General features: G+C 38.3%; 1 protein-coding gene across 1 annotated transcript in view; it reads left to right on the plus strand.

Moving 5' to 3' along the window:
* The window catches only part of LOC101860826 (aconitate hydratase, mitochondrial), a gene marked incomplete in the record, with an annotated part of 43,257 nt that overhangs the window by 15,151 nt on the left and 12,539 nt on the right, over nucleotides 1–15,567 (plus strand). The window contains 11 exon segments of the mRNA XM_013084592.2: nucleotides 2,280–2,348; nucleotides 3,342–3,421; nucleotides 4,053–4,119; nucleotides 5,083–5,154; nucleotides 5,715–5,834; nucleotides 7,130–7,222; nucleotides 8,542–8,611; nucleotides 9,360–9,448; nucleotides 10,044–10,194; nucleotides 11,349–11,453; nucleotides 12,070–12,161. Coding sequence (XP_012940046.1) covers nucleotides 2,280–2,348; nucleotides 3,342–3,421; nucleotides 4,053–4,119; nucleotides 5,083–5,154; nucleotides 5,715–5,834; nucleotides 7,130–7,222; nucleotides 8,542–8,611; nucleotides 9,360–9,448; nucleotides 10,044–10,194; nucleotides 11,349–11,453; nucleotides 12,070–12,161 — 1,008 coding nt within the window.

The following is a 15,567-nucleotide window of genomic DNA, read 5'->3' on the forward strand; positions in this document are numbered from 1 at the left end:
GGAGAGAGAGAGAGAGAGTGTGTGTGTGTGTTGTGAGTTGTGAGTGTGTGTGTCTGTGAAAAGAGATGGGGGTGTTCCCTTCCAGCTTTGTTTGTCACGGTGTGTTTTCAGCGTTTCACGCGAGGATCGCCGGGGAACTCGTTCCGCATGGAACAAAAAAATTAAATTTATCGAAGAAGATGGAGAGCAGATGAATGTCAAATACGTGTAACTGCATTCATGGTATTGAAAAGTAGCCCCCCCCCACCCGCCCAACTTTGATAATTTCTTGAAGGACAGAAAGGAAGTGGGTGTTTGGCGGGTGGTTCGGTATGGTGTTCTCTTTCTTTGCCATCAAACGTCTGTCGTCTTTGTCTCTCCTTTTTCTTTTCTCTGGATGTTACTCTCTATTAGTGGGTGGTTGGCGGGTGCTCTGGTGTGGTTTGCTCCTTGTTTCCTATCAAACATCTATCGTCCTTATCTCCCCTCCTTCTTTTTTGCGTTTGTTACTCTCTTGTAACACCTCTAATCTTCTGGCGCTCATATGACCTTATGCAGTTGCGAGTGCCGTAAAACTCTTACTAAAACTAAACTAAACTCTCTATTACCTCTGATGTGTAGCAGTTATATGACCTATTTGGGTTGCAAGTGCTGTAAAAATCTAACTAAAACTCTAAAAAATGTAAAGGAAAGCAAACGAGGAAAACAATAACAACTAACAATGAACCGACAAACTTTCTAATGATAAAAGAAGCCTAAAACATGAGCCTGATGCCTACAAGTCAAGAAGTAATGAAGTTGCATTTTAACACTTTGTGTCTTTCAACCTTTGAAGTAAGTAAGTTTACTTAGTGTTTAAAGGGGGGCTCTCGTGGCCTAGAGGTTAAGGTGTTGGCCTCTCATTCAAAGGTCCCGGGTTCGAATCCGGGTAACGACCAAAACATTTTCTTCTCTAAAATTGTCTCCTTTCACATTCTTTCCTGCTCTCTACCAATGTTCTGTTGTCTGCTTTCATTTCCACTTTCTGCCTTCGCCCCCTTTGCCTCCTCCTCTGGGCTCCTGACTCTTTCTGCAGCCTTTCTACTCCTACTCTTTGGCTACTCCTTACTGCTGTCTTTCTGCCACACCCCTGATCTTCTGGTAGGAAAGATCTACACCTAGCCTTCTCGGACAAGGGCGAAAAATCTCGGAGGGCCCGTGTGCAAGTTGCGTACCTTAAAGATCCGTTGGTGGTCTAAAATCGATAAGAGTAGGCTTCGGCCGCCACCCGGGCAAAATTCAAAATTTCCTACCAACTGAAAATATTAAGAGTGTCCCGCGCGCTCATATGACCTTATGCAGTTGCGAGCGCCGTAAAACACTTTACAAAAACAAAAAAGTGTTTAAAGCCATTGGCCTACGTCACTTCATATAAAACACTCAGTTGTTCAATAAAGTTTACATAATGAAAAAGTACAGGTTGTGCACATATCTCTTATCATGGGTCAAACATTGCATATTTCTGTCTCTGGGCCGAGTCAGGCTGGGGGGAATTAACAATTGTTACCTTTGAAAGTGCCATACAAAGTCTGTACAAGATGCAGTTCCCAGATCTCTATCCAGTCTCAACAATTGTGTATAGTTTTCAGTATACTTTTAGCGGCTCAGATATAATAATACCCTGTGGATAGTTAGAGGGCGTGACTTGTTGGTCATTTTTCTTTTCTTTCCATCTTTTGTTTCTGTCTGTCTGTCGTACTTTTCCCCCTTTTTTGTATGTAAATTTTAAAATATGTTCCTCTTTACTCAAACTCATATTGACATGTGTAGGTACAACTATATTCGTGGGTGGTTGACGGGTGCTCTGGTGTGGTTTGCTCCTTCTTTCCTCTTAAACATCTATCGTCCTTATCCTTCCTTCTTTTTTATGTTTGTTGTTATTCTCTAGTAACACCTCTAATCTTCGGCACTTATATGATCTTATTGTGTTGCAAGTGCCGTAAAACTCTTTACTAAAACTAAAAAACTAAAACAACTATATTCTACATTTATAGAAGACATTCAAGTGCGGTCTTGTACAACTATAATATATAGTTGTATCTGGGAATGTGGTCGCTTTCCAAAGCTAGCAATTTCATTTTGATGTATCTGGTTCTGATGAAAACAGATTGTAGTTTTGAGAGGTTAAGAGTTAAGTTAAATCAGTTGTTTTTATATAAAGAATTTTTTGTTTGTTTTTAGTTCACTTGTTTTATGTTGGTTATCTAAAACTGTTGCTGGCAGTAGAAATTCAAGTCTCTTGTTTGTGTTTTTGTTTTCAGGGCACTGAAATCCTTGGGTATGGCTCCGGTCGCTATTTTCACGCTACAGCTTATGCTGCATCTAAAGCGGTAAGTCGTCACCTTTTTGCTTTCAAATTTCTCTGTCTTAACACGAGGCACTTACGCTTTTAGCGACTCTGGAGACATTTCCTTTTGTTTTTGTTTGTTTGTTTGTTGTTTTTTTTCCCAAAAATTAAGAGTGGGTGGTTGGTGGGTGCTCTGGTGTGGTTTGCTTCTTCTTTCCTATCAAACATCTATCGTCCTTATCTCGCCTCCTTTTTTATGTTTGTTACTCTCTCGTAACACCTCTAAACTTCTGGCGCTCATAAGACCTTATATGCAGTTGCGAGCGCTGTAAAACCTCTACTAAAACAAAACAAAATTACGAATTGATAGTGTATATCAGAAAAAGGGTAAAAGTATTAAACATAGATTACATAAAGTTTGGGTTGGGGGGGGGGGAGGCATGCCAGCTGTGGTAGAATGCTGTCAATATCAGTTATGAAATGAATGGAAATATTTTTTTAGAATAGAGTGTAGAGGGTGTCTGTGTTTTTAGTTGAAACGGGAAATTTGTGCTTCAGAAAACAAGGTAAGTTTTCTTATTAGAGCCCAGTGCAAAGGAAGGCCGTCATTGAATTGGTTCTCTTGTACTTTTGTTACTATGCTTATTATTTATTGCCCTTTTCTTTTTAGTGCAAAAGGACCCTGTTGCTGTCATTGTTTCTTTTTTCCCCCCGCCCATACTTAAATACTAAGAAGGTAGAGTATTCACTACTTTCTGGCCCATATCACTGCTGGTGTCTTGTGTGACATGATTTGTGGGTGGTTGGCGGGTGCTCTGGTTTGGTTTGCTCCTTCTTTCCATTGAAACATCTATTGTCCCCATCTCTCCTCCTATTTTTTTGTGTATGTTACTCTCCTGTAACACATCTATTCTTCGGCTCTTATATGACCTTATTGTATTATAAGTGCCACAAAACTCGTAACTAAAACTAAAACTGACATGATTTTCCTTATGTGACAACACCAATATATGTTTTATTTTACTCTTACCTTCAGGTGCCAATGAGCCGTTTCGAGCAAGACAAGTTTCTGGACTATGACAAAATGGAGTACAATGTGAAACTAGCAAAGGACAAGTGAGTCTTGCTTAGGTTATCAGGGCTGTCCGTTTATGTTCTGGGTTGGATCATTGTTTTCGATTTTGTGTATGGTCTTAACACAGGCGTTCTGAAATGGTTAAGTTCGTGTAGTTCGGAATTTGTGCTTTTATTTGGGCTTTATTTTGTGTCTGTTCTTTATTCATGATTCTGTGTGAGAATGTGAGATATGCTTTGAACATTTGGCTACATCAGAATTACAAATCTGCCCAGTGCGTAGTTTTGAGAAATTTGACATCAAAGGTGTTGAGTTTCACATCATGTCAAGCTTTTTCGAATGCTATTTTTTTAATTTAATGATAACGACTCCGAATAATCTTATGGTTTTGATAGAGCTGATAGAACGTTTAATTTGGTTTCTGACCTCGTGGTCTTAGCAACTCAAAACAGCCAAAAATGTCCATTAGAACTTTGCTATTCTGAGGTAGGTAACGATTTGTCTCGTTTTTGCTTCCTCCCCCCCCCCCCCCCATTAGCTTAATTAAATGATTTAAAGATTTTCTGGAGCTCACGTTTTTAAGGAAGCTTTGTGTTTTTCCTTTTTATGTGACTGGTTAGGTTTTTGGTAAGGAAGGTTAGTCTGACTTGACCTTTTATTGTTTCCAATCAGGCTGGGCCGCCCTCTGACCCTTTCTGAAAAGATCCTGTACGGCCATCTGGACAATGTGAAAAACCAGGTATGTGAAACAGAGGTGCTGATTTTTGGGATAAATCTGAAAATCAGGATTTCTGATATCATCTGGGTTTTATCAGACTTGTGCATGTCGTATTGCACTTTGAATAAACATTGTTTTGATACAAGATATATCCTGCCTCTTAAATAATCAATGTTGATAGCGGCATTAATTCCATATTCTGATATTTGTTTACAAGAATTGAAGATGTATTTGACAGTTCAGTATGATCCATGAATTTTGGGTTCTTACACTTGTGTTACCACGAGGGCTAAAAAGTTCAGGGTTTTTTTGTAGCCAGTTGGCACGTTGGTGTGAAAGCTGTCTCAGCTTCTGAATTCTTGGTGTGTTCTGGGTGCCGATGGGTTTAGGAAGCCTAATTCTCTGAGGAAAATACCAATGCAGTGGTGATGACGGTGGTGCAGCTGGCTGATGAAGGCAACTGATGGGCAGAGGTTGGCGAATTGAATCCCAGCGAAGTCCAAAACTTCTTTTGTCCTATTACAGAAAGTGTTTTTGTACTCACAGTTCATGTGTTATGAGAGGGGACAAGGGCTGTTTTGCTGTGCCTGTATTATGGTATTATATTATAATATTAGGACCTCATGCTTTAAGGCTTCTGGCGTTTCTGTTTCAAATTTTTTTCTTGTTAATCCAATAGCCTTTGGTTGTGTGCTCTCAGCCCAATGCCATGTTAGAAAAATGATGAAGTTCTTGGACTTTTGTTCTTTTTTGCATTACGTGGTATTGTCGGTGGTTGGGATGGGACGTACAAGTTGACGCCGGAGATATTTTAGTGTGTGATATTCAAAGAGCAGATGTTGGATTGGCTTGTAGTGTTGGAATACATTACATTGATAGACTTTTCAATTATATCGATTTGATGGTGTTGTAATGGTGTGACCCTGCACATTTGTCTTCTTCTCTTTTATATGTACATCTTTTCCTCTATTTTTTTTCCGCCAGGACATTGAGAGAGGAGTGAGTTACCTCAAGCTCCGCCCGGACAGAGTGGCTATGCAGGACGCTACAGCACAGGTTGGTCTACTCAGGGCATTGCTCCAATTCCATTATGTAGACAGCACAGAAGCTTATTTTCCAGATAAGCCTGTAAATCGGGGTTTCCGAAATTACCTGGACTTTGTAATATACTCCTGTTTACCCGTCTATACATTTATTCTAATCTCTTTTTGCTAAACTTTCTAAATTTCCTTAATACCAGCTTAACTAGTACGGAATATGATCCATAAATTAGGAGTCCCCACTCTCATGTTTCCACGGGGTCTGAAATGTTTAGGGTTTTTTATTTTTCGCAACGAGATGGCGCCTCTTGATACATGTCATCAAAAGGTTAGGAATGTGTACGGCTTCTGAGATGTGTTTATTTGTATATTTTGTCAATTTTGTGGCCTGTTTTTTTTTCTCATATCCCTCTGCTCAAATGCGATGTTGTGGTAACTTAAAGCTAATACATTTTTCTGTTTTCTGTATGAAAGAAGTAAATAATATTTAATTTGAAGGCAAATCGGTAGTTGGTCAATTTAAGACGTTTTGGGATCATCTTCACGTACAAATGTATAACCAATGTATTTCCCCAGATGGCGATGTTGCAGTTCATCTCCAGCGGCCTGCCCAAAGTGGCGGTGCCGTCCACCATCCATTGTGACCACTTGATTGAAGCCCAAGTGGGAGGAGAGCAGGACTTGAAGCGGGCGAAGGTGAACTCACTGCATGATAGGACTACCACTGATAGTTATTATAAGGAAACCAGTAGAAATATAGGGGGGGGGGGGGGGTTGAGGCTCCTTCATCTATTTTTATTTGTAGTGGATGTTGACCCCTTGAAAATAGAATGATGTGAAAGACATTTTTACTTAAAATCATTTAAGAATTTGTGATGTGTTATAAAACCCCATTTTTGTACTTTTAGAAGCTGGAAGTTTGGGAAATTGTGATTAAAAAATATTAGCTTTTAATTGAAAAACTTTGCGTTCCTGTATTCTTTATAGTGAAATTCTGTTATGTGGTTTATGACTTTACCGTTAGTTTATATTCATATTTTGATATTTAAGATGTTTGTGGTCAGTGTTACAAAGCCCAGCATCATCATTGCTGTGGCCATCGACATCAGCGAAGAAAAATTTGTCACACACTTGACCTACATTAAACAGTACCGCCGGTACAAGTACAGCCAAAAGGTGCAGGGAGACACAAGTCGTCTTCCTGTGTAAATGGTTGCACACATGCTCCTCTGTAATGATTGCAGATTGACTCTTTTCATTTCGTGAGATACATCATACAGTCGAACCTGCTTGAATGGCTACCTGTCCAAGAAAGTCGCCTGTACAAATGACCACTTCCCACTTCCCCCCTTGCATTTTAAAAAATGTTCTAATGACAGTGTCCAAAATGTCCACCTGTCTAAGACAACCATTTTTGTCCTCAATGATGAATGGCTATTTTGGAAGTTTCGACTGTATTTTATCCTTATTGAGGATTATTAAGTCACTTGAAGTGGTTAAACTTTTTATGTTCATCAGTTAATTGACTGTCTTTATCTCAGAAGGATTTTTTTCCTGCAGTTGAGTTGAGGGTAAGAAGTGATTATTTCGGAATCTAGCAACAAGAGAAAGTAATCACTTCTTGTCCTTTCTGATGATTTGATTGTGAACGGGCTTATGGTGGGGATAGCTTTGCTCAGGTACAGAGGTGACGATTTTCTGGATAAATTCCAATCTGTGAAATTGTCTGGATTATGCTGGACTTCTTGAATACTAGATATTACATATATTAAACATGATCCGTATATTTTGTGTCCCAGCGTGTGTTTCCACGAGGTCAGAACAGTTCAGGAATTATTTTTCATAGTCAGTGGACACCTCTGTAGGTAGTTTCAAAGTTTATCTGCCTTTAGTTGTGTTGATCGCTGTGTGAGTTGTGTGCAAAATTAGGTACTGAACTATTAACTTTTGCTTTGCTCTTTCTTTACGGGATACATTCGCTTTGTCTGCAGGATCTCAACAAGGAAGTGTATGACTTTTTGGCCACGGCCAGCTCTAAGTATGGAGTCGGATTTTGGAAGCCAGGCAGCGGCATCATTCATCAGGTACATTGGTCTCACTTGTTTGTGTGCCGTGGTGTTTTTGAATCTATGCAGTGGGTGGTTGGTGGGTGCTGTGGTACGGGTTGCTCCTTTTTTTCCTGTCAAACCTCTGTTCACCTTATCTCTCCTCCTTATTTTTTTATATTCGTTTTTCTCTTGTAAAACCACTAATCTTCGGCACTTATATGACCTAATTGTGTTGCAAATGCTGTAAAACTCTTACTAAAACATGAAAAATGTGTACTGATACTGTTCAAACACAAGGCAGGTTTTTTCTCTTGTAACACCTGCAGTCTTCGGCAGTTTTATGCAAGCACAGTAAAAACTCTTACTTAAACGCTAAAAAAGTGTACCGATGTTGTTCAAACACAAGGAATGTAGTGTTTGTAATGACAGGGGAAATTTTATGTTAGTAAGATTTATCAGGAAATTTTATGTGAATTTATCGGTTGGTTTTTTTTTTCCAAAATGTATTCATATCCCATATTTTCTTTTCATATGTCTCCTTTCTTTGTAATGTTTCATGGGCATGTATGAATGTTAAAGTACGTATAATGGTTAGATATAAAAAAGTAAAAAACCCAGTCTACTGAGGCAAGTGTTGATGTTATGTTCTTTTGATTAGTTAGATGTTATTTGAAGTTATATTATGAATAACCATGATGAATGCGAGAATAACAATATTTTATATGTCCATCCTATGCCTAGTCATGTTTTTATGCATCTGTTAACGTAAGTGTGTTGTGTGTGTTAGTGTTGACAAGAGCATGTGCATATGTGAGGCAGCGTGGTGGAATCAGGCTCTCGTCAAAATAATGAAATCAAAGAAAACGGCAGTTTTCTCCCTGCTTAGCCATTTTTATCAAATTTTTGTTTTTTTAGCTCAACACCTTTTATGTCCATTTACAAACACATTCCTTTGAGGATTTCACCGAAAACGCTGATTAAAGGCACACAAATATAAATTTACAGTTTCCATGGACTCTCCAGCTTTGGAATTTACCAAGCTTTGGCGGCCATTTTCTCGCTAATTTTACCTCTTAAACCAGGTGACCCCCACCTCCTTCAGTCCAAAATATCTCCACTTCTATTGAAGATGGATGGGAAATTTTTTCATTGAAAGCAACACAAATGAACAAGCTTTAAGATGATTAACCAATAATTCAATATGTCCAAAAATTGACGAGAGCCTGATTCCACCACGCTGCCTCACATATATGTATTTACCGTGCCACAGAAGATTTCTTTTTGTGGGGATCAATAAACTGTTATCTGTCTTATCTTATGAATGAATATTTCTGTATTTTTTTTTTATTGTACAGATTGTTTTGGAGAACTATGGATTTCCCGGTGTTCTGTTGATCGGCACAGACAGTCACACTCCCAATGGAGGTATGATGCTTTGTCGGTTAAAAGTACAGTTGAAATTGTCCAGGACGGCCGTCCATTACCGGGGCTAAAAATGATTGTGTTGGGCTGGTGGACTTATGGGATAGTGTTATTGTGGTATTTAAAAAACAGGAGGGAAGCAGGATGTGGTCTTTTGTACAGATGATTGTCTTGGGAAGGTGGCTGTTCGAACAGGTTTTTAAAAAAGTTTCAGTAAGAGTTTTACGGCACTCGCAACACAATAAGGTCATGTAAGTGCCGAAGATTAGGGGTGTTTAAAGAAAGTAACATACACAAAAAAGGAGGAGGAGGTGAGAGAAGGATGACAGTTTTTGGTAGGAAAGAAGGAGCAAACCCCACACCAGAGCACCTGTCAACCACCCACACAACAAGTTTGACTCGTTGTATTTTATTCTTTGGGTTGAGGCAGGGCTTCTTTGCTGTTTTTCCGGCAGACATGTAATATTACATTGCTTAACAACTTTGTTTAATGTCTGAATAGAATAAAGGCTTTTTCAGTAAAATAGTTTGAAAAGGTGTGTAAAAGTATTCCATTTTGAGAACCTCTTATCTTTACTAAGTACCAACAGCGGAGATGTTTGTATATTATTGTTGGCATTTGATTGGGCAGTTGTGTCCATGAAATAACCAAAGCTGTTTGGCTTCTTTTTGGAGTTGTGAGCAGGAAACGGAAATTAGTTCAAAATGAAGATATTTCCTTTCATTGTACTTTCTCTGTGTGTTTGTCCAGGTGGCCTCGGAGGTCTCTGCATTGGTGTAGGTGGCGCTGATGCTGTCGATGTCATGGCCGATATTCCCTGGGAGCTGAAGTGTCCAAAAGTGAGTACATCGTTACGTTAAGATTCACACAGTTAAAACTGTACAAAGCACAAAATAATGATTCGAAGTACTTTGTGGAATTGGCCCTTATCAGTTTGATTTGGAATAAATTTTGATGCAGATCTGTTTAAAGGCAGAATTTTATGGAGAATCCTGAACTGCCCCAGTCATTGTGTATGTTTTGTTATGTGTAATTAAGGTTTCTTTGCCAGAATTGATAATTGATCTCATTGGTCATAGCAATAACCTTTATTTCTACTGTTTCGTGGAAGAAATATTCTCCTCTTCAGATGAATTGGTCATCGTCAAACATTAACGGACAAACTCTTATTATTTTTGTAATGAGGAAACCATTTTGAAGACATATATATGTGGGTGGTTGGAGGGCGTCAATGGTAGGTCCCACTTTTTTACTTTTCCTCTGTTGGTTATTTCTGTTTGTCTTACTTTTTCTTTGCACTAAATGACCATTATTGTGTCCATGTGCTTCTCTTTACTCAAACTGACAAATGACAAACAAAAATAAACACAAACAAAAAGACATATGTTGTGAAATGTGAAAGCAGTTACTGATTGTTGCCCTGTCATGTCCAAGGTGATTGGCGTGAAGCTGACCGGTAAGCTCTCTGGCTGGACCTCTCCCAAAGACATCATCCTGAAAGTGGCAGGCATTTTGACGGTGAAGGGAGGCACCGGAGCCATCGTGGAATACTTTGGGCCGGGTGTCGACTCCATCTCTTGCACAGGTGGGAGTTTTTGTTTCTCTAAGTTTGCTTCTTTTTTTTTCTCTCTCTCTGTCTGTCTCTGTCTGTCTCTGTCTGTCTCTCTCTGTCTCTCTCTCTGTCTCTCTCTGTCTCTCTCTCTCTCTCTCTCTCTCTCGACTTTACTCCTCTTTTCTTTAGATTTTAGATTTTTTGTCTTTTCTCTGTTTTTGTGATTTTTTATTCTTTCTTGCTCTCTCCTCTTTTATTTTGCTTTTGTCTTTTGTTTTTACTCTCTTTTTTTCTATTGGTATTTGAGCTAAAGGTGTTTAATCAAAGAAGCCTTTTTTATCCCCTCATTCTTCCTTCACTGCTTTTGCTTGTTCTCGTTTCCAAGCTTTGGTCTTTGTCAAAGTCTTATACTTACTTTCTGGCTTGAGCAAGTTACACAGGACATTTATCTATTGAGATATTATTATTATTGTATTTATGAATTGAAGCTTTTTTCAAACTCATTTGAATATGTGAGGCAGCGTGGAATCAGGCTCTCGTCAAAATAATCAAAGTAAAGAAACTTGCATTTTTCCGCAGGTTTCTGAATTTTTATTATTATTTTTTTTTTGGCTCAACATCTTTCACGCCCATTAAAGAACTAATTTCTGTGTTTATTTTTCTGAAAAACGTTGATTAAAGGCACAAAAAATGTAAATTTTCAGTTACCACGGACTCTAAAGCTAAGGAAATGACTAATCTTTGGCGCCCATTTTCTCACAAATTTTACCTCTGAAAACAAGTGACCCCCACCTCCTTCTTAGGCAAATATCTCGACTTGTATTCAAGATAAATGGATAATCTGTTCATCCAAATAAAGACAAGTGAACAAGCTTTAAGATGATACCAATACCTCTATATGCCCGGAAATTGACGAGAGCCTGATTCTACCGCGCTGCCTCACATATTTGTTCATATGTTGTTTGAGGTATTGTGTCTCACATCAGCTTCTTTGTTTCCAACAGTATATCTTCATCTTTTATTTGTTTTATTTTCTAGGTTAGTTCTGGAACTGCGACATGTAGAGATTGCTTTGCTTATCTTGAGTTCACATGATTGTAAATGCAGCAGGGGGTTTTTTCCTTTCATTTCTCCAATAGATAGAAGAATGTTGTGTGCGAAATGAAACAGTGTATTTTTGTCCCTAGGAATGGGCACTATCTGCAACATGGGTGCTGAGATTGGAGCGACCACGTCTGTGTTCCCCTACAACCACCGCATGCAGGACTACCTCAAGGCCACCAACAGGGAAGGTGAGTACATACATGTGTGAAACTGGCGTTCTTCTTCTTTTGCTCATAACCTGGGCCTGGAGGTTGCTTGCAAATGCCTGATAGCTGCCAGTCGGAGATTGTTTTATGTTTTAGTAAGAGTTTTATGGCACTTGCAACACAGTTAGATCGTAAAAGTAGGGAAGAATAGAGGTGTTACAAAAGAATAACATACCCACAAAAAAAAAGGTGGAGGGATAAGGGTTAAATTGTTCGATTTGAAAGAAAAAGCAAACTACATCAGAGCACCCACCAACCACTCACAATCATAGATTTGACTGTTGAAGTGGAAAATTGCTCATTCAGTGGGCCATAGGGTGGGTGTCTGTCTTTAATTTGAAACATGGAAGGACGTTGACTCTTTCCCATTCCCAATGTATGTGTAGGCAATGTGTGGCTGTTTTTCATATATGGATGGAACACACAAAAAATTTACTGTCAATGCAACTGGCACAGTTGAAACAAGCAGTAAAGTTTGGACCAAGGGACCAATGTTTTGCAGAATTTAGCTAGAAACTGAGAATATAAGAAACAAAATGCTAATGTTATTTTAATAAGAGGAAATAAAATGGTAAAAAAAATGTTTTTTTAATTTCAGGAATCGCAAGCCTGGCAAATAACTACAAGGGACTTCTGTCATCTGATTCTAATGCTCAGTACGATCAGCTCATTGAGATCAACCTTAGCGAGGTACGGTTGTTATAGAGTGACTTTTATAGCGAATGTAACATCTTCCTATGTTGTCTTGTTTGTACTGTGGAGTCGGAAGAGAATTTGTACTTTGTCAAGGAACTATTTCTGTTTTTGTAGGGAATTTTTAGCTGATGTTGACAAGGCTCCTTGGGTATGGAGGAAATGTAACTTCTTTCTGAATTTGAAATCTTTGTAAAGAAATTCAGATAAGTACATTCTTTACCTTCTCTCTTTGATTTTGTTTCTCTCTGTGTTCCACTGCTGTTGTTTATGGCAAGTATGCATTTAATAAACAGACCCTTTTCCCTTTTTTTTGTGTGTTAATATAAAGAATTCTCTCTGATTCAGTTGAAATTATTATTGTTTTCTCCCCTTGTACAGATTTATGAAGTTCTATGTTTGACTTTTCTAGAAAAGAAATTGCACATGAACTGATTTTATTGACTTTCAAATCGTTATTAATGTTTAAATATATTGTTATTCATAAGCCTTACAGCAAAGTGAAGAACTTTCTTCTATATTAAAGTGAAGTACAGTGGAGTCTGCCTAAACTGAAATCTGCGGGAGCACCAGATTATCTTCGGCTCAGCCAGGTTCTTGGGGTCAGATTTACTTGGATTTACTTGGATCCAGAGCTAGAATCATAGCAGGCGGCACTTGTCCATAGCCGCTCATCTCTTCTTTCCAGTGTCCACATCAGGGTCTTCCTGCTAATTGTCTCCATGAGGAGCTGGGTCAGAGGTTGCTCAAATTTTTTAAAAACTTATAAAGTTAGGGGGTTTATTTTCTTTTGGTTTACAGCTGTTTTTAGATTAACCGTGTTCGGTTGAAGCAGACTCCACTGTATGTTCTTTTTTCTTAGCCCCTAACCTGATTGACCTGTTTGTTCTCAGCATAGACTTTGTGGCAAGTACTGTTGGGTGCTCTAGATTGTATTGGGTTTTTCTGATTGTGACATTTTGATTGGTCAGTAGTTCTGTGTTTCTTTTCTCTCCGGTATATATATATACTTCTCTGTGGGCCTGTGCTAGATATTTGTGGAAGTCAGACCTATAATATTGAGTGCATTGCCCAGTTAGTTACTTCTGGGTTCTGCCAATTGAAAGCAAAGTATTTCATTTTTAGTTTCAGGTTTTTCATTAGATATTGTTTAACCACGTGTATTTTTATGATGAAAAGCTCTCTGGTCACTGCATCATATCTGGTTGTGTTTTTCTTTCCTTATTGAGTCAAATCTCTGCCCTTTTTTTTAAGGATGCTATGTACCTTTCTCTGCTCTTGAATGGGGAAAATATTATATACATAACACTGTAATAAAAAGCATGTTACTGTTAGATAACTTGAAGTACTTTTTGATATCTTCTTAATGAGTGCAATATTGATTGAATATTTGTTAATGGAACCGATATCATTGACAGAATTCAACCATTTATTTCTGTAATAACTGTGTTGGACAGTTTTGCTTGGTAGTTAACTCCTCTCACGGTTGTCCTTACCTGCTGCTACCTCACATATTCCAGGCTTGCCAACCTTCCCGAATTCCCGAATTTTTCGGGAAAGTCCCGAATTGCCATCGGCATTCCAGAACTTTCCCGAAAGGGCATCTCTCTCTCTGTTACTCCACTAGTTTGTTTGAGCTGTTTTTGTGGTGAGGGTGTTTTTTAAAAGTAGCTTTAGTGGCCTATCACAGAAGTGTGTGTCCGTGGCGCTCCGACGCAATCAAAATTCCAGAATTCAGTATCTCAAAATTTGGCAAGCCTGATATTCCTCCACAGCTTCTCTCCCTCTGCCTTGTATTTGTTTGCTGTTTGTAGGTCCAACATTTTATGAAGGGGTTCTGTCTGATGCTATGATTATGTACTGTGAACCTTGTGACTGTAGGGTTTGTTGGAGGGCCCTCAGATGTCACTGGTTTTTATTGCCCTGCACATTTTAACAAATATTTAAATATTTTGTCGGCAAGCTCTTAAGATGCACTATGCCCAGAAAAGATTTTTCAGGAGAGGGGGCAAAAAACTTTCATTCTTCTAACAATTCTACCGACTTGATGATACATTTTTTCTTGCATATTTCCAACATTTACTATTTGAATTTCGGCAAAATATTTCTTGAGCACATGGAGCTAAAACCACAGATTAAAAAGCTGCATTAAAGAAAATTTCCAAGATTTTGGGCTTTGTACATTTAAATAGCTTTGCTTTTTTAATTTCTTAAATGACAGACTTGACGAAAAAACTTGCCATAGCATTAATGACACAATACCAGTGTCTCTTCTGTTGTATTTAGTGGAGCTGATGCTACTTGAAATATTTGGTAATATCTATGACCGTAGTATGTTTTTCTCTTCCTTCAACATCGGAGAAACTGAAGTTTAATCGTGGCAGCTCTACTTGAAAGTTTCATGGACAGTCCAATCTCCACATTGTATATATATCAGTTTCTTCAATGTATATATATCGGTTTTTTCAAATATACCCGAGTGGTGTGTTTTATTTTTCATTGAAAATTTAAATGAAACTAGATTGTTGATAATAACTACAGGGGTGCTGATTTTTTGGATAAATCTGGAAATCCGAATTTCTAAATTTGTCAGGATTTTGCCGAACTTCAGGCAGATCATCACTAAGTATAAAAATAGCCTTGGTGCAAAGTGTATAAGACAGTATGTGGGGTAGCATGGTGAAATCAGGCGCTCGTCAAAATAATGAAAGTGAAGACGCTTGCATTTTTCGATAGGTTTGGAAATTTTTTATTGAATTATTGTTTTGTGGCTCAAAGCCTTCTATGTCCATTAAAGAACACATTTCTGTGTGGATTTAACTGAAAAACGTTGATAAAAGGCATGAAAATAGTAAATTTTTAGTTCCCACTGACTCTCAAGCTAAGGATATAACTCAACTTTGGTGGCCATTTTCTCACTAATTTTACCTCTGAAACCAGGCGACCCCCACACCTCTTTCAATCAGCAACATCTTGATTTGTATTAAAGATACATTGATTTTTTAAATGTAAAGCCAAACAAGTGAACATGCTTTAAGACATTACCAATAACTCCACATGCCCAAAGATTGACAAGCGCTTGATTCCACCGTGTCGTGACACATATGGTCTGTACATTTTGAATCCCCATGTGAGGGTTTCCCTGGGATCCGAAAAGTTCAGGAAGATTTTTTCCATAGCCAGTTGACCTATTTGTCTGGTTATCTGTTGACTGTTCTTGTCGCAAACTATTTTTCTGATGGATTATATTTGATCAGTTTGCAATGTTTTGGGGCTTTTTTTTTCAGACTCAAAAGAAATGGGCTACATATTTCAGAGGTGCCGATTGTCATGATAATTTCCTAAATCTGGATTTTTGAAACTGTCCGCATTTTTGTGATTAACTCCTGCTTATATATATATA

Source organism: Aplysia californica, unplaced genomic scaffold, assembly GCF_000002075.1.
Source record: "Aplysia californica isolate F4 #8 unplaced genomic scaffold, AplCal3.0 scaffold00304, whole genome shotgun sequence".
NCBI lineage: Eukaryota > Metazoa > Mollusca > Gastropoda > Aplysiida > Aplysiidae > Aplysia > Aplysia californica.